This window comes from Sus scrofa, chromosome 12 (assembly GCF_054392235.1).
Source record: "Sus scrofa isolate SSC_HxYL_T2T_F1_AM1 chromosome 12, Sscrofa_HxYL_maternal_Yorkshire_Landrace_v2.0, whole genome shotgun sequence".
NCBI lineage: Eukaryota > Metazoa > Chordata > Mammalia > Artiodactyla > Suidae > Sus > Sus scrofa.
This window is the reverse complement of record NC_139394.1, coordinates 58,281,330-58,305,144: the sequence shown is the minus strand read 5'-3', so window position 1 is coordinate 58,305,144 and position 23,815 is coordinate 58,281,330. Positions and strand designations below refer to the sequence as shown.

Genomic DNA, 23,815 nt, shown 5'->3' with positions numbered 1-23,815 from the left:
CAAATAAAATGCGTTCACATTTGTAGGTTCCTGATAATGTTAGTTTCCTCTGAGCACTGGATTCCATGGCGTCTCCCCTGTCTCGCTGGAGTCTAGCTTTCTCAGGAAAGGATGGATGCCCCAGGGTCAGAACTCAGAGGTGACCCTCAGGCCTTCAAGTACAGAGTCTACAGAGCCTTTGAATGGCCACCTGAGCAGCCCTGGAGGCCACGGGGAGACCCAGCAGCGGACAGCACAGATTTATTCTGTGTTCAGCAAGGAGAGAGTTGTTTTTAGGGCTCTGCTTACAAAGGGCTCTGAAACATAATTGCGTCCATTATCTCAAACATTAGTTCTAAAAACTGCACGTTGTCACCCAATTTTGCATGTCCTAATACTTACATTTTATCAGAAACAGACTGAAATCATGGTTTTTTGATGTGTATATTCAAGGTTCCTGGGAACATGAAGAGCTGACTGATTGGCCCTGGTCCTCCGCACCCCCTGCCCAGACTCCTCTCAGGACACCCTCCCCAGAGGCTCGTCGCCAAACCTGACTTCCTGTTCCCTACCACGACCTACCCCAGTTAACCAGACTCACTATGTGTACATCTCTCCCCAGTCCCCTAGCCCATCCCCAGGCTTAGCAAAGCGTCTACGATAAAGACTGGTTCATCTGGAGTTCCCGTCGTAGTGCAGCGGAACCATGAGGTTTCGGGTTCCATCCCTGGCCTCGCTCAGTGGGTTAAGGATCCGGCATTGCCATGAGCTGTGGTGTAGGTCGCAGATGCTACTCCAATCTGGCATTGCTGTGGCTGTGGTGTAGGCCGGAGGCTGCAGCTCCAATTAGACCCCTAGCCTGGGAATCTCCATATGCCACAGGTGCGGCCCTAGGGGAAAAAAAAAAAAAAGGCTAGTTCATCTGATAAACCAATGAAAGTCTAGGTAATTGTTGAATTTAATTTACTTAACTACTATTGAACACTTAAAAGAGGGGGTGGTGATGGTACCACAGCCAGGTACAATGGCCAGTCTTTCAGCAAAGGAAGCCTGTGGCCATGACCTCACCTACACAGACCAGCAGCTGAGGTTATGTTAGGGCAAGAGGCCAGGGAGCTCAGACCTGGATAGTGGGTGCTCCGGAGAGCATTGGGGTCCCTGTTCATCCGGTCCATGATGGATTTCCAGTTGCTGTTGACTTGGTCAAATAAGCCCGACTCATTGGGCAGCTGCTTGCGGATGTCCTCTCCTAGGAAGATATTCTGAAGGGCCAAGCACCGGAGTGAGAGCCTGTTTCCACACGCTCCCAACCCTCTGCTTGCTGCTCTCAGACCAGGAATGACAGCTGAGGAGAAGAGAAGGATCCTCAGAACCAAAGGCAAGACGCCCAAGTTCTAGAGGGAAACCTGGTGTTGGGAGGCCACGTGTGAGGGTCCAAGAGGACAAATGGAAGGAAAACAACGGCTTTTCGAGGAGGCAGCTGAAGATAGGAGGGGGTCCTAGGAGTCAGAGGCTTGGGTCGTGGGTGAAGAATGGCCTTGGAGGTGGGAAGATGAGGCTGACCCCGGGGCAACCCTCTAGGTCCCACGCAAATAAAGGAGGAAAACCAGGTCCGGGGGAGTTCAGGTAATGAGGCTGACCTCCAGGTACATCCACTGACGCTGCACCGTGAGCACCATCTCAATAACCTCCAAAATGAGGGAGAGGCAGCGTTCCCAGTGGTCCACCTCCTTCTCGAAGGCCTTGACAAACCGAGATGCCTTCATGTTAGACAGCGCCACCTGGTTGTCTTCCAGCGCCTGGAATACTTCTTCTGTACCCCTGGGGGGGAAGGGATCAAAAAACCATGGTCCAGCCCCAGCTGCCAGGCCTCAGTGCCCCCTCTGATGCCCAGGTCACAGCCCTGCCCTCTCCTAGAGCCCCAAGACCCTGTCTACCTGAGTCGGTGATGGCCCTTATCCTTGTAGGGTACTATGTCCAGCTGGACCACATCCCAGGTCTTGGCGATGTTCTGTAACGCCTGCGGAAAGAGATGGGGGGACAGGCAAGCAGGCATTTAGTCTTCCAGAGTAACAGGAGCCACCAGGGGCCATCGGATGGTGTGCTGGAAGCCTGTGCTCTGGGAAGCTCAGGAAACGGGGCTGGGGCGGGGGAGGACCCCGTCATACCAACTCTATCGCCAGCTCTTTGGTTGCTGAGGCAGAGATCTCCCCGATTTTCTCCACATGCTGATCCATCCCAAGCTCCACGATCTGCTCCAGGGTGAAGCTTTCAGATTCCTGATTGAACTCCCGTCGGACCTCATCCCTGACCTGATCCCAGTGCCTGCAGCCAGGGGCAAAAGGTCAGGCCGGAGGCGGGCCCCCAGGGCCTGCTGGAGAGTGCTGACATCACTCCCCCGGCTTTCCCCCATTGGATATTGTGAGTCTGGGTATTTCCTGATTGACATGCCAACAGATATTCACCAAATAGGCTCCAAGACACAATCTGAGGCCCCGTGGGGAATACAGAGTGAGGGTTGACTCTCTGGAGAGGGAGTAAAGAGGGGTGGCTGCAGGATGACTACAGACAACGTGCTGGGCCCAGGGCTCTGGGTGAAACATTTCACTTCCTTGACTACTCGATAAATGAGGCGTTACTGCTAGCGCATGCATAGAGGAGGCAACTGAGGTTTAGAGAGGTTAAATAACTTAAAGAAGTGGTCAGGTTGTACTTAATCACACAGACTTGCTGTGAAGCATTGTCACAACGTGATGATGGAGGCAATGCCAAAGAAGTAAAATCATTCACTCCTAAGTGACTAGGCAGGTAATTACTAAAACACTATTCATAAAATCATTGAAGACTCGAGGTTGCCAAGGGGGAGGGGGCAGGGAGAGGGATGGACTAGCAGTTTGGGGCTAACAGATGCCAACTATCGCATTTGGAATGGATAAACAAGGTCCTACCGAATAGCCCAGGGAACTCTATCCAAGCTCCTGGGATAGACGATGATGGAAAAGAATATAGAAAAGCACGTGTGTACATGTAAAACTGAGTCACTCGGCTGCACAGCTGAAATGGCACAACATTATAAATACACTATACTTTAATAACATAAAAAAAATCAAAACAAAGAGTTTACTCTAGCCTCAATGGTTTCAAAGGCCTCTTCTATCATGTGATAAATCCCAGATGTGAAGTTCCCGTCCTAGCACAGCAGAAATGAATCCGACTAGGAACCGTGAGGTTGCATATTCAATCCCTGGCCTTGCTCAGTGGGTTAAGGATCCGGCGTTGCTGTGGCTGTGGTGTAGGCCGGCAGCTGTAACTCCAACGGGACCCCTAGCCTGGGAATCTCCATGTGCTGTGGGTGCGGCTCTAAAAAGCGAAAAAATAAAATAAAAATCCCAGATGTATTAAAAGAGTGAAACTTGAAAAGCAAAACTCTAAAGTATGAGACGGAAGAAAGGAGAGGATGCATTTATAGCTCCCGGGGAGGGGAAGGCCTCCTAAACAAGGCACCAAAGCAAAAACCCTAAGGCACAAAAGTTAGATGTTTGGCTACAAAATGCAAGCTTTTGCAGGACAGAAGCAAACACCAACTGAGGGGAGACGAAAGAGAAGGAGCTGAGAAGCCAGAGAACCCAGGATGCTGGGAGGAAGAGGGGAGGGCAGTGGGGCTGGGAAGCCTTGGCAATGCAAGGGTTGGTGGGCAGAGCCCTGGAGGGGCCAGTGGCCCAGGCCGGGGGCGGCCCACCGGCACGGAGGGCAGCCTCACCGCTCTCGAAGGGCAGGGTTTCGCAGGTCCGAGATGAGAGGCATGGTCCTCTTGAATTGCTCTATTTTCGAGCGGGTGGTCTCAATAATTTCCCAGTTCCGGTCCTGAGCAAAAGCAAGTGGCATCAGAAGACCGGCCACCTTCCCACGCAGCGCCCGCGGCCCCTGCCGTCTCCCCATGCACCTTGTACTCCTTGGCCAGCCTGGCGAGGCGGCGGAACAGGCCGTGGGCCATGCTCTCCATGGTCTCCGTCTGCAGTGTCAGGAACCGGCCCGTCTTCCACTGGTTCCAGTTTTCCTCCCAGTCTCGGGTGATTTCCCAGACCTGCTGCAGCGCGTCCAGCTCCTGTGTGGCCGAGAGCAGACAGGCGCGTTGAGGGCCGGGGCTCCTGCCCTCCGCCTCCCCGACAAGCCCTCCGAGGCTTTGCTCCTCTCCTGCGGAAAAGCTCTGCCGTCTCGGCAACAGAGAGCTGCCTCCTGGCGTCTCGCTCTTCTCTCCACGCTCTTGCCTTCAGAGCTCCTCAAAGAACAAGCGCATGAAAAGATCCTCCACATTTGCCAGTAGGGACACGCGAATCAAAACCACAGTGGGGTTGCCTGGTGGCCCTGCAGTTCAGGATCTGGCTCTGGCATTGTCACTGCTGTGGCTCAGGTCACTACTGCGGCTTGGGTTCCATGCCTAACCTGGGAACTCCCACATACCACAGGCAGCCTCCCCCCCACCCCCACCCCCGCAAAAAAAAACCCACAGTGAGATACTTCACACCCACTAGGATGGCTAGAACCGAAAATAAAAGGGGAGGGGAAGAAGCCATGGCAAGGATGCGGAGAAACAGGAACCCTGCTATGCTGCTCTTGGGGCTGTAAAAGGGTGCAGCTGCTGCGGACGACAGCTTGGAGGTTCCTCAAAAAGTTAAACAGGGCGTTCCTGTTGTGGTGCAGGAGAAATGAATCTGACTAGTATCCATGAGGATGTGGGTTCGATCCCTGGCCTCACTCAGTGGGTTGGGGGTCTGGCAGTGCCATGAGCTGTGGCCTAGGTCACAGACGAGGCTCATATCCTATGTTGCTGTGGCTGTGGTGTAAGCCGGAGGCCATACCTCCAATTCAACCCCCAGCCTGGGAATTTCCATATGCCGTGGGCTTGGACCTAAAAAGCAAATCTATATATATATATATATATAGAGAGAGAGAGAGAGAGAGAGTTACCATATGATCTAGGAATTCCACTCCTACGTACATGCCTGCCCACAAGGATTGGGAACAGGAACTCAAACAAATACAAGTACATTCATATTCACAGCAGCCCTACTTACAGTAGCTAAAAAAGCAGAAACAACCCAACTGTCTGTTAATGGATAAACAACATGTGGTAAATCCATACAATGGAATATTATTCACCCATTAAAAAGGGTGAGGTACTGACACATGCTACAACATGGAGAGTCCTTGAAATACTGTGTTACATGAAAGAAGCCAGACATATGAGGTCACATATTGCAAGCTTCCATTTACATGGAATGTCCAGAACAGGCAAAATCCACGTTCAGCTGACCATTAAACATCATGGGGGGCAGGGACACCAACCCTCTCTTCAGCTGAAAATCTGTGTATAATTTATAGTTGGCCCTTCATATCCATCCATGGCTCCTCATCCATGGGTTCAACCAACCATGGGTTGTGTAGCATCGTAGTATTTACTACTGAAAAAAACCTGAGTATAAGTGGTTCTGTACAATTCAAACCCAGTGTTGTTCAAGGATCTACCACACACTGAAAACAGATTTAGTGAGGCTGGGGGAGAGGGAATGAGAATGACTGTGAATAGGTATAAGGTTTCTGTGGAGGGCAATGAAAATGTTTTATTTTTTATGTTTCTGGTGCATGGAAGTTCCCAGGCCAAGGATTGAACCTGTGCCATGGCAGTGACCTGAGCCACAGCAGTGACAATGCCAGATCCTTAACCCACTGCACCACCAGGGAACTCCAAAAATGTTTTAGAATTAGAGATAGTGGTTACACAACATTGTGACTGTACTAAATGCCACTGAGCTATTCACCCCTAAAAAAATTTTTTTTCTTTTTAGGGCCGCACCCACAGAATATAGAACTTTCCAGGCTAGGGAGCAAGTTGGAGCTACAGCTGCCAGCCTGCGCCACAGCCACAGCAACTTGGGATCCGAGTCACAGTTGTGACCTATACCACATCTCACGACAATGCCGGATCCCCAGCCCACTGAGCGAGGCCAGGGATCGAACTAGCATCTTCATGGATACAGGTCAGGTTCAGTAACCACTGAGCCATGATGGGAACTCTGAGCTATTCACTTTAAAATGGGTCTTTTGTGATCTGAGTTTTACCTCCATTTTTTAAAAAAAGTCCCTTGTGCACCCATCTTCCTGGTCCCGGCTGTTTTTCCAGGTCCTTGGGACCCATTCTCCTGCCCCGCCCGCACCCTGGTCACCAGGAGGGCCCTGCTCTGCACCCCACCTTCTCCAAGTTCTGCAGGTCCTTGGAGGCTGGCTGTTCGATCTTGAAAATGCCCAGGTTGGCCCGGAGGTGGTTTTCTTCCTCCCGCATGGCGTTCAGCATGGCCCGCACGTGGGTGATCTGCTCCAGCGCCGCCTGGTGCCCCACGTGGCTGGTGAAGGGGCCTGTGGGAGGACCAAGGGGCACTCAGCCTCCCTCTCAAGGCCAGGGTCCCCCGAAAGGCCCTTAAGGCTCGCCTATGTCTTTGTGAAAATCCCACTTCCTCCTCCCACGAGAGAAGGAAAACAAGAGGGAACGCGTGCCCGGAAAGCAAGATGGCTACTCTTGGCAAAAACTGCTAAACGCTGCTTAAGAATCCGAAAGGGGTGGGACATGGGAGTCGGTATCAGAAAACTGGAAATGCCCTGAGCCAGGCTGCTGCCTTCCAGCCACAGTGCCAGGGGTGTCGCTGACAGACCGCCAGGCTCTAGCCCGCCTTGGCACCGCCCTTCCTCTGCTCGTCCTTGTCCACCCCTCCCCGGGGGACTTAGGCTTTGAAAGACTGGGTCAAGACAAAGGGAAAGAAGGGTGCCTTTGACTTCAAATTCTTCCAGAAGATTGTGTGCTTTCTTCTTGAAATCGTCGGCTGAGTGAATAAGGCCTGTCTTGAATTTCTCCTTGTGTCTCTTCAGCATCTGTTCACTGTCCAACAGGGTTTGTTGGAAAGTGACCCACTCCCCGTTGAGACCGTCCAGCATCTCCAGTACCTGGGGACATCACAGAAATCACCGAAGGGAGGGTGCCCGTGAGCAGGAGGTCTGCCTGTCCCACTAAGGCCTATTTTTGGTTGGTTGGTTGTTTTTTGGCCGCACCCATGGGATGTGGAAGTGGGATCAAACCCGAGACACAGCAGTGACCGCAGCCATGACCAAGTCAGATCCTTAATCTGCTGAGGCACCAGGAAACTCCCCAGCAATGCTTCTAAGAACTCTTGTCTGATCCTCTCGGCCAGAGTCTGTGGCCAAGCTCCACACGCAATGAGGCCCAAAGAAATCAAGCAGGTGCTGGGCTTGGAAGAAACGCTCCAGCCGACCTGAAAGGCCACTCGAGTCAGCTTCGGCTCTCAGAGGCTCTGGGCCCCTGTGCCTTCCCCTCGCTCACTTCTCTGCCCTCCGTCCCGACAGCCAAGGCTCTTCGACCTGAGGCATCCGCTTCCCCCACAATCTGCTACAGGAACGGGCCTGGCTCGGGCGGGCCGAGCACCGCTGGAACTCACGCTGTCCTGAACCGGCACCTCGTACTTCTCGAGGATGGTGAACTGCTCGTGGATGGGAGGGATCTGGGTCTCCAGGTTGGGCAGGTCATGCTGCAGGGTATCCATGAGTTGCAAACTGACCCCCAGTTCCTCCAGCGTCTGGGGAGGGCGGCTGATCCTGCAGGTGAGTGAAGAGAACGTGGGGCGGGTGGCGAGGGTGCAGGAAGGCCAGGCCTGCCCTCCCCAGCCTGGGCCTGAGCCGAGTGCCCCATCACCCCCCGAGCCGCGTCGTACTTCTCCGAGTTCTCCTGCAGGTACGCGTGCAGCTCCAGGAGGCGCCTGGCCGCCATCTCCTTGAGCAGCGTGGTGAACTTGTTCTGCCACTCGTTGCAGTGCTGCACCAGCGAGAACTTGAGCTGCGAGCAGTCCAGGAGCACAAACTGGATGTTGAGGACCGTCTCCTCCTTCTGCACGTTGTTAGCGACCTCTGTGTAGCTGAGAAAGGGCCCACGGCCCCGCTATCGACCGTCTGTTTCTTTGCCAACGTGCCCTCGGCCCCGACTGGCTGGTATTTCCTCCACCCGACCCCGGGGCAGCAGCGCTACAGCCGTCGGCTGCTCCCGCGCGTCTCCCACTTCAGTCCAGCCCGGGCGTTCGCTGGAGATCAGGTGGTTCTCCCGAGGGAGCCTTCAGACTCCCCGGCCTGCACTGGAGGCTCCGGAGGCACAGAGATCTGGGTCAAGTTCACACTGAGCTGCTCACTAGCTCCGCGCCCTCGGGCAGGTGGCTTTACTGAGCCTGCCTCCTCATCTGTAACACGGTGACCGATGAGAACAGAAGCACCCCACAGGGTGGAGAGGACTCAGCCGGCGGCTGCACGTAAGTCCCTCGACTGACATTCCTTCTGGAGGCTCACTGTTGGCGAACACGCCTGCGAGGTCCCATCTTCCTGCCTTTTCCTGTGCTGTTGTCTCCCCCCGGCTGCCCTTCTCTGCCCGCTGACATCCTACCCATTCCAGAAAGCCCAGCCCTAGAGTGCCCCCCTTCAGCCATGTCCTCCCTCCCCTAATGTCCCCGGCTGGCAACTCTCTCTCCTCCCACTGACCTCCCCCGGCACCCTGTGCACCTTACTGGCAGCACTGATCACAGAGACACTGGCATAGGCACAATGAGCACACGGGCACAGCGCTTTAGAGCTTACAGAGCGCTTCCCCCATACCTAGTAATCCCACGGCTTCGTAAGGTCGGTAGGCCTCTATTTCACAGGAAACTGAGGCCCAGAGACCGTGGTAACCAACCTAAGGTTACACAGCTGGAAAGTAGTGCAGCTGGGATTTCAACCTCTCAAGACGCCACAGCCACCGTTCTTTCAGCAGTATTTTCATCATCCCCACCGCACCAGAGCCCTCTCGAGGAAGACTTGTTCATTTATTTTTTTTTAATTCCTCACAACCCAGAAGACAATGGTGTTTTTGGAACAAACGAACGAGTGAATGAATGAATGAATGACTAGAGGACAAAGAGACGGGAGTTGAGATCAGAATTTAAGACTCCTCAGCTTGGAGTTCCTGTCGTGGCTCAGTGGTTAATGAATCCAACTAGGAACCATGAGGTTGCGGATTTGATCCCTGGCCTGGCTCAGTGGGTTAAGGATCTGGCATTGCCTGGGTTAAGGATCTGGCGTTGCCGTGAGCTGTGGTGTAGGTTGCAGACGCGGCTCGGATCCTGCGTTGCTGTGGCTCTGGCGTAGGCTGGCGGCTACAGCTCTGATTCGACCCCTAGCCTGGGAACCTCCACATGCCGCAGGAGGGGCCCTAGAAAAGGCAAAAAAAAGACAAAAAAAGAACCTCAGCTTGGAGTTCCCGTCGTGGCTCAGTGGTTAACTGAGGTGGCTTGTTCCATCCCTGGCCTTGCTTAAGGATCCGGCGTTGCCATGAGCTGTGGTGTGGGTCGAAAATGCAGCTCAGATCTGGTGTTGCTGCGACTTGACATAGGCTAGTGGTTTCAGCTCCAATTAGACCCCTAGCCTGGGAACCTCCTTATGCCACGGGTGTGGCCCTAGAAAAGACAAAAAAAAAAAAAAGAAAGAAAGAAAGAATCCCCAGCTTAGCTTACTCCCGTCTGCCGTCTCAAATGAAAGTGTTCTCAGGGCTCGCCCTTCAGATCCCTGGCGCCTCTCCTGTCCCAGCAGGACCCTGTGGGGCTCCTCGCCAAAACAGCTGTGTCTCCCTAAACGCTGCCCGGCCCTACTGGACGGCCACCCCCTAATGAAACAAAGGTCCAGAGGCGGACCTTCACGGCCGCCGTCCCCCTTACCGGGCAATGTCGGCGTCAAAGGAAGAGACCGGGGGGTTGAGGCGCTGGTAGCGACGAATGAAAGAGTCCTTGTTGATCTCCCAAATCTCGCGGTACGTGTCCCAGGTCTTGAGGTAGTTCTGCAGGAGGCCCGCGTTGCTGCTCATGCCGCTGCTGATCTGGGCCTGGATCTTCTTGATGTCCTCGTCTCGCTCTTCAGGACGCAGCACAAAGCGTCTCACCCACTCCCACCCCGACCCAAGCTCCAGCCCGGCCCCTGGCCGCCGCCTTAGACCCTCCGCTCCCCTCCAACCTCCCCGCCCCAAAGAAATACGGCTCCAAGGAGCCTGAGAAAATGGAGGAGGGCGGAGTTTCCGTCGTGGCGCAGTGGAAACGAATCTGACTGGGAACCATGAGGTTTCAGTTTTGATCCCTGGCCTCGGTCAACAGGCCAAGGATCCAGCATTGCCGTGGGCTGTGGTGTAGGTCAAAGACACGGCTCAGATCTGGCGTTGCTGTGGCTGTGGCGTAGGCCAACGGCTACAGCTCCGATTAGACCCCTAGCCTGGTTTTTTTTTTTTTTTTTTTTGTCTTTTTGCTATTTCTTTGGGCCGCTCCCGCGGCATATGGAGGTTCCCAGGCTAGGGGTCGAATCGGAGCTGTAGCCACTGGCCTAAGCCAGAGCCACAGCAACGCAGGATCCGAGCTGCATCTGCAACCTACACCACAGCTCACGGCAACGCAGGATCCTTAAACCACTGAGCAAGGGCAGGGACCGAACCCGCAACCTCATGGTTCCTAGTCGGATTCGTTAACCACTGCGCCACGACGGGAACTCCTAGACCCCTAGCCTGGGAACCTCCATATGCCTCAGGTGTGGCCCTAAAAAGACAAAAAAAAAAAAAAAAAAAAATAGAAAATAGAAAATGGAGGAGGACATGGAAAAGGCAGGAGTGACGACTCTGGAGCATCTGGATGTCTCATCTGTTGGTGTCTGGGCCTCCTCTCTCCCAGCCCCAGGCCCAAACGCGTCCTTCCTGACCTTCCATCCCCAAACCCAAACCCCACGAGCACTAGTCACCTAACGCTGAACCCCCATCTGGGTCCTCTCACCCTTCCCCGACCCGGACCCCTGACCTGGGTTTTCCACCGGTCATGGTGATGTCTGGAACCAGCCCCCGTCTCTCCTCCCAGCTCCGCTCGGTCCTAAGCCTCTGCTATGCCCCCGCCCCTGCTGCCTGCCTCCCACTGCCTGCTCACCCACGATTGTGCAGATGGGGTCACGCTGAAACTTGCGCTTGATGAGAATTTCAGGGAGGTGGCGGAAGACAGCGATGGTGGAGAAGAGGTGGCTGCCAATGTCATTGACCACACTTGCCAAGGTCTGCAGAGTGGGTGAGAATTCCACCTGTGGGAGCAGAGTGCAGAGGGCTGGGCACAGGTCCTGGAGCAGATGAGCTCAGGACTGGGAGGGCTGGACACCTCAGGACTGGAGGCTGTAGCAGAAAGTCACAGCCTAGGGCCAAGTTTAAGGATTGATGGAAACTGGCAAATAAAGGGTGATGGTTTCGGGGTGTCGAGGGCAAAGTGGTCCCCACCTGTGCCACACCTCCCTGCATGTCATTCTTCAGAATGACAAGGACTCGGAAGAGTGGGTTGGGGGTGGTCTTTCCATCCCCATTGATGGCCTTGGACAGTTCCAGCAGCGACCACTTCACATTCAGGCGCAGGGCATCCTCCATCATGCGGTCCAGCCGGATCGTGTACAGCAGCCACTGCTGCTGAATCTGCCGGAAGAGTGGGGGGAAGAGAACCCCTCAGGGAAGAAGGGGCAGGTCCTAGGAAATGAAACCAGCCAAGAGGGAGGGAAACAAGCTGCTTCCACAGAGAGGCAGGACGCTGAGTCCTGGAGGAAGCAGGTTTGAAAGGCTGAAGGTGGGCTGAATCTAAGACCCGAGTAGGATGATGGAGAAGCACACCCTGGGGGGAGGGGGGAAAGACACCCCAGGGTCCGATGGGACTGGGGGGCTGGGGACGTGCTCAACCACAAGGCCCTACCTCAGGGCCATCATTCTTGAAGACCTCGTAGGAGTTGGTCATGATGGCCACCACGTCCTGGTGCAGGCTCATCAGCTTCTGCTGCACAGCTGCCCGGTGCTCTCTTTGGTCCTCCTCAAACTCCAGGTCCCTGTACACCCGTTTGCCACTAATGCGGACCAGCAGCGTCTCGGAGATCTCCTGGGCCCGCCAGCCGATGGTCAGGGTGGACGCCTTGAACTCATTCACAATCGCCTGCACCTGGAGTCCGACCCCACCCACGGGGGAGTTTCAGTTTGGGAACAGACCCTCGGGGCCCAACTCTATCCTCCCAACGGTCCTCCAGCTAGAACTGCTGACATTAAAAAAAAAAAAAAAATGCACTGTGGCGCAGCGGGATCAGCCACATCTCGGGAGTGCTGGGAGGCAGGCGCAGGTTCCATCCCTGGCCCAGCACAATGGGTTAATGATCCAGCATTGCCGCAGCTGCAGCTTAGGTTGAAACTTTGGCTCAGATCTAATCCCTGGCCCAGGAACTCCATACGCTGCAAGACGACCAAAAAAAAAAAAAGGAAGAAAAAAAAAGTCCTGCCCTAAGCACACATCATGTCTTTCGCGCTACTTACTCCCTGGTCTCTCCACCACTCCCAAGACGCGGGTATTCATTACGCACATGCCAGCCTTTCGGTCAGCCCCACAGACCGAGTCTCGTGGCCCACCTTGCTGGCGTGTATGCGGCACTCTGTGATGAAGAAGGCACTGGCCCCCTTCAAGGCCCAGTGCAGTTTCTTGAGCCCAGGGTGGATCTTCTTATCCAGGAACCGGATACGTTCCTTGAATAGGGCCTGCTCGTCTGGGGACAGCATGGCAATAATCCTGTGCGGAAGAGAGGACACAGTGCGAAACTGGCAGAACTTTGTGAGTTCGTGATTCTCGTCTAGTGCTTTCCGATAAAACTTTCTGGGTGATGGAAAAGTCCTACCATTCGTACCATTCGTGCTGCCCAACATGGGAGCCGCCAGCCACATGCAGCTGTGAGGCACTTGAAACAAATGAGCGAGTTAAACTGAATTTTAAACTTTTATTTAGTTTCAATTAAATAGAAAGCCACACAGGCGAGTGGCTACCACATTGGACACTGTAATTCTAGATGCCCAAACAAGAGTGCAAGTATTACCCCCTTGGACTTGAACTGGGCTGAGAAAGGTACTCAACCCCTAGTGAGCAAAGCCTCACTCCAGAGATGAGTACTGGGCGCTAAGAGGGGTTAGGGTTAGGGTTTGCTTGGTTTGATGGATCTTACATTGTCCTGTGCCCATGATCCTAATGCCACCTGGCTTCCTTCCTAGAAAAGTGATTCAGGCCTATATGGTCCCAGGGCCCCGTGGGGTGGGAGGGACTGTAGTTTCTGCTCTCCCCGCTAAAGCTAGGAGACAGCACTGCAAGGGACAGGAATAACCATAGGTCACACGAGAGCACAGGACACTGGGTTGTTTTTTTTGTTTGTTTGTTTGTTTTTGAGACGGACAAAATGTGCAGGACAACGTGTTCTACAGGAAATGGACAACATCCTGGAGCACAAGAGACAAAGAGGGGGCATGAAGCGACACTCAGAAGGGCTGCAGTCAGGACCGGGGCCCCACCTATTGTAGTCCCGAGCGACAAGCAGCAGATTTTCTCGAAGGATGCGCAGGTCCTCGGAGCGCTCAGCAACGTTCACCACGTAATGGGGCGTCTCGAAGAGCAGCCGCTCCCAGTAGTCAATCTCCACAAAGAGGATCAGCAGGGACCTGGGCGAGGCAGAGACGCCAAGCAGCTGAAGGCGCCGCTCGAGGGCATAAACCAGAACCAGCAACGGACCGAGAGGTACGGGGCCTGGGTGGCATGAGCAGATATTTAAAGGTAAGAAAGGAAGCAGCACCTCCAGGCAGAGAAGGCGGACTGGACACAGTGACTTCTGCTCCCCTCCCCAAACCACTAAAACAACAGCAAAGGGGGCTTCATTCATTTAAGGGATAAGCCCACAAATACAAGGCAGCAACAACAGAAGACACTGGAAGACGGAAAAGCAGATGGCTAAGGAGGAGAGTCCTCAGCTGGGGATGGAGACAGCTAAGAGAGCTCTGGAAAGGCCCGCTTTCGCATGGCTGCAGTTTGTCAGGTCAGGGGTGAAGGGGGGACCAGGAGAGGAAGAAGAGTTGAAAGCGCAGGAAGCAGCTCCATTCCCGTTCCGCTCCTGCCCCGAGCAGCCACGCAAGTTGCCCTCCCTGCCCCAGCGCGAGAGCCAAGGCTTCTGGTCGGGGCAGCGGTACAGAGACAAACAGAGGCCTTTGGACTGGGGACCCCAGGCCCGGCCAAAGGAGAGAGACTTGCACCCAAAGCAAGGGCGTTAAGGGACCACGTACTCATCGAATGTCAGGACCCCCGGCCTCCCTCTCCCACCCAGAAACCAGCCCGCTGGCCGCTGGCCCTACCTACCCCCTCTGGAACAAAGTCCTCAAGGTTGTTTTCTGTGACCTCTGACCAGCCTCAGTGGAGAAGTCCCAGGGCCCTCTGGAGTCCCCAGGAAACAGCCCACCCGGACCAGCCCGCAGTGAGCTCCCAGCTGAGAAGGCTCCTCTTCCTGCTCCCCTGCTTCCTGCCCAGCTGAGAAGCCCCTCGGAGCTGCCATCTGGCATTCCGGCCGCCGTCCCTGAAATATGGACAGACAACCAAGGGTCCCAGCACACCGTCCCTGTCTGTCCCAGCACAAAAGGTGGGAGTCAAAACAAACAAATAGCAAAAAGCAGGCGGAAGGGGACAGAGAGGGGACAGAGGTCATGCAGAAAGGAGACAGCCCAGCCTAAAAAGAAAAAACAAACAAAACCAGCCGGGAACACCCTCAGAGAGAGATAAGAAACAAAAGAGCATCAGTGAAACAGAAATAAGATGCTATAAAAGGGACACCAGGAGAGCTCCTGGAAGTTAAAAAAGAGGGCAGAAAGGTAAACATTTGACAGAAATCCCTCAGAGAGCAGAGACACAAAGACAGAAGGCCGAGAGGATTTGGGATGGAAAAGAGAATAGAAAACTCCCCGCGGACTTGCAGAATAGACGTGTGGTTGCCGAGGGGGAGGGAGCGGGGTGGTTGGGGAGCTTGGGGTTAACAGATACAAACTATTGCCTTTGGGATGGACTAGCAATGAGATCCTGCTGTGTAGCACTGGGAACTATGTCTAGTCCCTTATGATGGAGCCTGATAACATTCGAAAATAGAATGGGTACATGTATGTGTAACTGGGTCACCATGCTGTACAGTAGGAGAAATAACCATTAAAAAATAATAATGATAGGAATTCCCGTCGTGGCGCAGTGGTTAACGAATCCGACTAGGAACCATGAGGTTGCGGGTTCAGTCCCTGGCCTTGCTCAGTGGGTTAACGATCCGGCGTTGTCGTTAGCTGTGGTGTAGGTCGCAGACGCAGCTCGGATCCCGCGTTGCTGTGGCTCTGGCGTAGGCCACTGGCTACAGCTCCGATTAGACCCCTAGCCTGGGAACCTCCATATGCCACGGGAGCGGCCCAAGAAATAGCAACAACAACAAAAAAAAGACCAAAAAAAAAAAAAAAAACTCCCCATGGATAATTTTTCACATTGATTACCTGTTGGCATGATAATATTTGGGGCACATTGGTTTGAATACTAAAATTAATTTCACCTGTTTCTTTTTCCTTCATTAAATGCAAACCCAGAAAGTTTTATTTTATTTTATTTTTTTGGCCACACTCGCAGCATGGGGAAGTTCCCAGGCCAGGGATCCAACTCATGCCATGGAAGCAACAACACCAAATTCTTAACCCCCTGAGCCACCAGGGAACTCCAAAACCAGAATTTTTTTTTTTGTATGGCTACACCCTTGGCATAAGGAAGTTTCCCTGGGCCAGGGATTGAATTCAAGCCTCAGCTGGGGCAACACTGGATCCTTTAACCCATTGTGCCAGGCTAGGGATGGAACCCATGCCTCCCTCCGCTGTGACCCAAGCACTGCAGTCAAATTCTTAAGCAACTGCACCACAGTGGGAACTCCTTTTTTTTTTTTTTTTTAGCAAAACCAGAAAATTTGAAATTGCCTTTGTGGACTTCATTCTGTGTCCCTTGCCACCTCACACCCACGACCTTCTCCTGCTCCCTGCCGCCGCCCCAACCACCACCTTCAGCGGTCACATCCTGGCTGGAACTCATGTTTGACCACCTCTGAGATAATCACACAGACGGCCCCTCTCCTGGCCCAGCTTCCTCCCTGCATTCCAGCACCTGCACTCAAATCCTCCCAACTGACCTCCTCCTCCACTGCCACTGCTCGCTTGCTTGCCAATCCTCACTCTTTTGCCCCATTCCTTGGTCTAAGCCACCGGGCAAGTCCCCCACCCTGGCTCAATCCACGGGCGGAGCAGGGCTGGAGGAGAGCACGCAACCCCACAGAGCAGCACGCTGCTCGTTCAGGTTCTCCGGTCCCGGCTGGCCTCTCTGGGCTGCATCCCTGGGGTTTCCCCAACCTGCTGTCCCTCCTGTTCTCGCAGTGACAGCCTGCAGAGTCCTTGCTTTCACGAGCCTGGCCTGCCCCGCCCCCTCTCTGCAGAAAGCCCCACCTCCCCCAGCGGAGAACCCCGAGGTGGGAACCCCACGTGCCCCTTCACTGAAACTTAGCAACACCTGCCGCTGTCCGCCCTGCGAGGGCTCCCATTTACAACAACAGCAGCCCTCCTCCTGGGCTCTGGGATCTGACCTGGCTCCCCGGCTTTCTCCGATCCCATCTTCTCCAGCTCCACGGCACCTTCAAACCTACCAGTTCCTTCCCATCAACATTTAAATAAGCCACGTTTCTACAGTCTTAAAAAACAAAACCCAGCCTTCCCCTCAACCCCTATCCTTCCACAGGTACTGCAACCTGAGCAGGGCCCCGTGGGGCTCCTGAGCACAAAACCCTTTCTGTGCCCCTCATTTCCTGTTTTTAGGAAATGGGTCTCCTTTTGCCTCCATGGCCTTCCCTCGGTCCTTAGGGGCAGGTTCCGACAGCTGCTGATCAGGGGAGGGAGGGGAAGCAGAGACAAGGAACAGTCTAGCAACAACAGCGCAGCCTGGGGGCAGGATCCTGGGTCCCTCTCAAGGGATACACACAATGACGTAGGCACCTCACACACCTACAACTTATGTGCCTGATGCTTCTTTTAGAAATGAGAACTTTAAACCTGAACAGGTTGGAGCCCCTCCTGTGCTCCTCCCTCCCTCGTTCGATTGCACCCGAAACGCAGTCACCTGGCAGCTAACGATTAGACACCCTGCGCACAATTGCCTGTGAGTTCAAGATGATTAGCACAAGATGTTTTTCAGGAGCTTTCCTAGTTTGTTCTAGTCTCTGATCAATATGCCCTTTTCGCAAGTACTGTTACTCTAGGCGATAACCCAGAAGACCACCCCCAGGATCCTGTCGGGATCTCCTGACCCCAGCTTCGTGAGGAAGATTCGCTAAAAAAAAAAAAGAGCGCATGTCTGCCCCAATCCTGATTCTTATCTGAAACCCTGTTTTTCTCTTCTAGGCTATAAAACTCCCTGCAATTCTTCCCCCAGGGAGGGGGCACAGTCTTTAAGGCATTAGTTGCTGTGGCCTCCTTTACCTGGCAAAGCAAGAAAAGCTATTTTTTTTTCCTTCACCCAAAACTCTGTCTCCGCGTTTCGGGACCAGTGGACAGAGGCCAAGTTTCGGCAACAGTACCACACTCTGTGCCCCTTACACAGCCTACCTGCTGCAAAGAATCTTCCTCCTGAATCCCCTCCCTTTCCTTTCCTCCCATTCTTCAGTCCCTGAGAGCTGGCTCCCACCCTCCCTCTAAATCCGCGTTCATCAAGCTGGCCGGGACCTTGTGGGGACTTGCAGCTAACCCCGAGGACCTCCTCGGCCTTATCCTCGGATCTCTCCGCGTGTCTTAGCATCCCCGTGGCCTCCCCCTGCCCTCCTGGGACACTCTCCCCCTGGCTCCTGAACCCCCTCTTGTCAGCGCTGCCTTTCCCCCCAGGACCCCTTTGGAGGTCGCGTGCCGCCGGGTGCTGGAGACCCAGCAAAGCATCTGCTTCCCATGCAGCCCCCTGATGTGGGGGCCCCTCAAGGTTTTTCACACCCAACACACTGGCCCTGGGTGACCTCACCCACTGCACAGCTTCAGCTCTTCCGGAAGCTGAGGACACCGCTCCACTGCCTGAGCCAGAACTGCTCGTCCTCCCTCAGCCTGACTTTCCAACAGCCAACCAGTAACTTTTTTATCACCATAAGCAAAGTTCAAGAATTGCAATCTCTCCGGCAAGTGTCGTTCAATGATAAATGGCAACTGAGGTTTGGCCTCCTGTTGAGTGACAAAGTGTGTGGTCCACCTAAAGGAGCCATTGCTGAAGTTCCCAGGCATCAGCAGAAACAAATCCGACTAGGAACCATGAGGTGGCCGGTTCGATCCCTGGCCTCGCTCAATGGGTTAAGGATCCAGCATTGATGTGAGCTGTGGTGTAAGTTGAACACGAGGCTCAGATCCCATGTTGCTGTGGCTGTGGCATAGGCCAGCAGCTGTAGCACCAATTAGACCCCTAGCCTGGGAACTTCCATATGCCACAGGTGCAGCCCTAAAAATCAAAAAATAAAAATAAAACAAAGGAGCCATTGCTGGAGTTCCCGCTGTGGCTCAGCAGGTTAAGAACAGGACATGAGGTCTGTGAGGATGCGGTTTCGATCCCTGACCTTGCTCAGTGGGTTAAGGATCTGGCGTTGCCGAAAGCTGTGGTAAAGGTTGCAGATGCAGCTCGGATACGGCATTGCTGTGGGTGTGGTGTGGGCTAGTAGCTGCAGCTCTGATTAAACCCCTAGCCCAGGAACTTCCACATGCCATAGGTGCATCCATAAAAGGGGAAAAAAAAAAGACCTCACGAAAAAGAGATCAGGGAGTTCCCTTGTGGTGCTGTGAGTTAAGGATGCAACATAGATCGCAGCTACAGCTTGGATTCTGTCCCCTGTCCAGGAAATTCCATAATCAGCAGGCATGGCTCTAAATAGAAAAAAAAAAATTATAACATTAAAGAACCACTGCTCCAGGGTTCCAGACATTTGCTGCCAAATGCCCAGTGTGACTACTTTGTCTGATTTTCCAAGAGAGGCCAGATGGTAAGGTTTTTATTTTCCGCTTCTTTTTTTTTTTTCCTTTTTTGGCTGCACCCACAGCATGTGGAAGTTCCAGGACCAGGGATCAATCCCACGCCACAGCAGACCCAAGCTGCAGCAGTGACAACATCAGACCCTTAGTCTGCTGAGCCACAAGGGAACTTCAGAAGGTGGGTTTTTAATATAACATCTCTTGAATTGTAAGTGTTGACAACTAATTCAGCTGAAAAATAATTACAAGTGAGGAACTTCTCAACTCCTGGCCATGTCCATTCCTTGACCTGGTGATAGTGACCAGGGCGCCTATTTTATACTTTTTTTTTTTTTTTTTTTTTTGCTTTCTTATGACCAAACCTGCGGCACATGAAAGTTCCCAGGCTAGGCGATCAATCTGAGCAGCAGCCACAGTAACACCAGATCCGAGCCAAGTCTTCGACCTGTACCACACCTGACAACACCAGATCCTTCAGCCCACTGAGCGAGGCCAGGGATCAAACCCACATCCCTCATGGATACTAGTCTGATTCTTAACCTGCTGAGTTACAGTGGGAACTCCCTATACTTATTTGTTGAACTGAACATGTTAAGTTTTAAGTAATTCTCTGTGTGTATGATACTTTCATAATAAAACATGTTTTTAAAAGGAAAAAAACTATTTTAAACAAGGAGGTTAGGTGTAAAGGGGGCTCAATACAAAATTAGCATTAAAATCAAAGTTTTCCAATATAAAAACTATGACCACTTAAACATTATCAAGGAGAAAAAGAAACTGATAATTTAAACAATAAAAATAAAACACCAAAAATCAACAGATTAACAAAAAAATGTTTATATAATAAAATTTCTTGTTAATTGGTTAATGTATATGGGAAAAGTGGCTTATGAACAACAAAAAAAAGACAGATAAGTTGAAAGAAAGAAAGAATGCTAAAGGACTACCCATCATGGCGCAGGGGAGACGAAAAGAAAGAATGCTATTCTTTTTTTTTTCTTTTTCTTTTTTTTTTTTTCTTTTTGTCTTTTTGACTTTTCAGGGGCCACACCCGTGGCATATGGAGGCTCCCAGGCTAGGGGTCCAACTAGAGCTACAGCCGCCGGCCTACACCACAGCCACAGCAATGCAGGATCCGAGCCGCATCTGTGACCTACACCACAGCTCACGGCAACATCAGATCCTTAACCTACTGAGCAAAGCCAGGGATCAAACCCACAACCTCTGGTTCCTAGTTGGATTTTCATCTCCGATGTGCCACAACGGGAACTCCAAAAGAATGCTATTCTTGGATAGAAAGATTCAAGTCTTAAAAATATTCATTCTTACATTAACCTGTAAATTTAGCCCAATCCTTGTTCCAAAAAAATAGGAATAGGACTATTTTTAGAACCAAACAGAGATACTAAGGTTCTTGCGAGAAATAAACATTTGAAATATCACATCAAACTCTAAAATAGAAAGTAATGAGGACAATAATCAAGAACAATTTGGTTCCCACACATGAATAAAGAGACCTAGCAGAACAGAAGAGTTCCAAAATAGACACAGATATACTGGGGAATTTGTTATAAAGATAGCAGTTTGATAAATGAGATCAGGTCAACTGACTAGCCACCTGGGGATAGATTTTAAACAAAACCAACTCAAATTGCATCTGCACTTCTCTCTCTACATCAGAATAAATGGCAAATGGATCCAAGGTCCATGATGGGAACTCCCCAAGATCCAAATGTAAAGAGGAAACGCACGGGAGTTCCCATCGTGGTGCAGTGGTTAACGAATCCGACTAGGAACCATGAGGTTGTGGGTTCAATCCCTGGCCTTGCTCAGTGGTTTAAGGATCCAGCGTTACTGTGAGCTGTGGGGTAGGTCGCAGACACTGCTCTGATCCCGAGTTGCTGTGGCTGTGGTGTAGACCAGCGGCTACAGCTCCGATTAGACCCCTATCCTGGGAACCTCCATATGCCAAGGGAGCGGCCCAAGAAATGGCAAAAAGACCAAAAAAAAAAAAAAAAAAAAAAGAGGAAACTCATAAAGTAGCAGAAGAAAATAGGTCATACTAAAAAAATTTTTAATCCTGACTAAAAGTCACTTGACTTTGTAAATCTATGTGGTTTCTTCTTTTTCAAAAAAATGAAACTGCACTATTTAATCACAGAGGATCAAAGTCTCCATAACCTGAAGACACTCTGATGAAACTTTGCATTCTGAATATTACTGAGACACCGAGGTGGAAATTCCAGACTATTTTGTGTCTACTCTACAGGCAAGCACAAAATTAATAATATAGGAAATAATAGCACATTTCAAATTTTTCCCGTTTATTGGAGAGGAATCTTCCAATGAAGGAAAATATTTTCAAGAGCTCATTTATTTGCGATGCTTGCTTTAAGAGTCTCGTGCTCTACCAACTGAGCTAGCCGGGCAACTTCCCCTACGTTAAGCGCTTATGTAGTATATACAACCTACTGCATTTGGAGCGGATGAGCCACGGGGTCCTGCTGTAAAGCACAGGGAACTATATCCAGTCACTTATGATGGAACAGGATGGAAGATAATATGAGAAAAAGCATGTATATGTATGTATAACTGGGTCACCTTGCTGTATAGCAGAAATGGACAGAACACTGTAAATCAAATATAATAAAAAATTTTTAAGAGATTATGGAAAAAGGAACGCTGTTTTTCCAAAGCTCAAAGATCTCCACCAAAGTAGATGTTATTTTTGAAACTGTGTCAAAACTCTTCAAAGTGAATAAGGCTCTCTCAAACACAAATGAACATTACCAGACATTTAAAGACATTTAAAGAAAGCCTCCTGGAGTTCCCATCGTGGCGCAGCGGAAATGAATCCGACTAGGAACCATGAGGTTGCGGGTTCAATCCCTGCCCTTGCTCAGTGGGTTAAGGATCCGGCGTTGCTGTGAGCTGTGGTGTAGGTTGCAGACACGGCTTGGATCTGGCGTGGCTGTGGCTGTGGCGTAGGCTGGCAACTGTAGCTCCGATTGAACCCCTAGCCTGGGAACCTCCATATGCTGTGGGTGTGGCCCTAAAAAGACAAAAGACCAAAAAAAAAAAAAAAAAAAAAAAAAAAGGGCTCCAAAGTAAAAGACAGCAACCAAAACAAAGGAAAATTACTCTCAATCTAGATTTCCAAATCCAGTCAAATGACCGATTATGTGAGGCAGAAAACAGTTGTTGTCATTTGTGCGAGAACTCAAAAAACTTCACCTCCCAGGCCCCCTTTCTCAGAAAGCTACTAAAGAACAAGGGCCTTAGCCAAGAAAGGGGCACTCAAAAGCAAATAGGAAATAAAACAAGAGAGAGGCTCAGGGACGTCACAGGGTGACACACGTGCAGCGGCCTGCAAGCGACCCGTCTGACAGGGCATTCCAGGACAGGGGCGCTAAGGAAAACACGAAACCGCTGGCCCGTCGGGGGGCAGGGAAAACCACTCAAAGGGGTTTTATCCGTTGCTCTGGAAGAATTAATGAGAGTGAAAGTGTGCTAGCAAACATAGTGAGACAACTATTAATTCCAAAAAGAGCCAACCAACATGGTACCTACCAGCCAGGAAAAAACCAGAACAACAGAAAATGACCTGGCTCAGCAGGAAACCATACTTACAGAGCCATGCTAAGAAAAACAGTGACTGTCAGTTTAACCAAAAACTGTGTTAGAGCTCTCTCTCCAGGGAGCGGGGCAAGGTGTGACTCCATAAGGGGACATTTCCAGCAGCAGAAACACATTCTCAGATGTTCTTCGAGCTAAAGACCTGGAGTTGGACTCTGTTAGCGTCTTGCCAAGTCCGCGTGGGTGTGTATACTATCCAACAGTGCCCCATGCATGATGTGTTTCTTTATTTTCTCTTCTTCTTTTTTTTTTTTTCTTTTCGTCTTTTTCGGGCCGCACCCGCAGCATATGGAGGTTCCCAGGCTAGGGGTCTAATTGGAGCTATAGCCGCCCGCCTACACCACAGCCACATCAACACGGGATCTGAGCCTCATGTTCGACCTACACCACAGCTCACATCAATGCTGGATCCTTAACCCACTGAGCAAGGCCAGGGATCGAACCCAGGTCTCACAGACACTAGTTGGCTTGGTTAACCGCTGAGCCACGACGGGAACTCCCATTTTCTCACCTTGACAAGATTTTTCAAAATAACTTTAAGGCAAGTTATCAAATGTTAACTTGTCAGTCAACAGGATGAATTTGGAAAATACCTTCCTGACGTTGAGCTGACAGCTCTCTGAGGATCTTTTTTCACAATGACGGTCGGTCTTGGCAGAAATTCGTCAATAAATTTCTGGGCTGGAAATGTATTTCATTGACAAAATTTCTTTGAAAAAAAAAAGCAGTCTGGGGAATTATTTTTGTAAAGCAGTTTCTCATTTGTCCTTGGACAAGCGGCCAGGCAGGAGAGGCAGGTCAGGGACGCCGGCTGGGTTTGGCGCCGACAGCCCAGAATGCACGGACCTAACGGAGAAATAAATTGGGAGAAAGGGAGGAAGAGGAAGCCCTAGACACAACACTCAGACAGACACCAGTGTCCCCTGTCCTGGCCTGGAGAAGCCCCAGGACCCAGAGGGCTCTGTGACATGCAAAGTGATAAGCACAGCTCTTGTCAGCCTGGCATCAGATGACATCTGGAATATGTTTGTGTTAAGTGCAATCTGTAAAGCTGGTCCGGCTGTAAAATGTGGTAAAAGCCGATTCGGACTGCAGAGTTCAAATATTTGGGATGTAAGGTGGGATAACAACACCGCTCGTGAGATAAAGTAGGTGCTATTAAGGACTGGAAAGCTCCCAGCACTAAGGGCGAGTCAGGTAATTCTGAGGACA

At 51.7% G+C, this 23,815-nt stretch overlaps 1 protein-coding gene across 1 annotated transcript in view; it reads right to left on the bottom strand.

Annotated features, from left to right (window-relative positions):
* Positions 1-23,815, bottom strand: part of DNAH2 (dynein axonemal heavy chain 2) — a 104,101-nt gene that overhangs the window by 48,892 nt on the left and 31,394 nt on the right. The window contains exons 15-30 of the mRNA XM_013981316.3: positions 13,439-13,585; positions 12,515-12,671; positions 11,817-12,056; positions 11,357-11,545; positions 11,019-11,166; positions 9,780-9,972; positions 7,758-7,958; positions 7,485-7,641; positions 6,801-6,975; positions 6,230-6,393; positions 3,923-4,084; positions 3,740-3,843; positions 2,148-2,304; positions 1,917-1,999; positions 1,620-1,800; positions 1,103-1,241 (exon numbers count right to left, since the gene is read on the bottom strand). Coding sequence (XP_013836770.3) covers positions 1,103-1,241; positions 1,620-1,800; positions 1,917-1,999; positions 2,148-2,304; positions 3,740-3,843; positions 3,923-4,084; positions 6,230-6,393; positions 6,801-6,975; positions 7,485-7,641; positions 7,758-7,958; positions 9,780-9,972; positions 11,019-11,166; positions 11,357-11,545; positions 11,817-12,056; positions 12,515-12,671; positions 13,439-13,585 — 2,597 coding nt within the window. The remainder of the gene's footprint in view (positions 1-1,102; positions 1,242-1,619; positions 1,801-1,916; positions 2,000-2,147; positions 2,305-3,739; positions 3,844-3,922; positions 4,085-6,229; positions 6,394-6,800; positions 6,976-7,484; positions 7,642-7,757; positions 7,959-9,779; positions 9,973-11,018; positions 11,167-11,356; positions 11,546-11,816; positions 12,057-12,514; positions 12,672-13,438; positions 13,586-23,815) is intronic.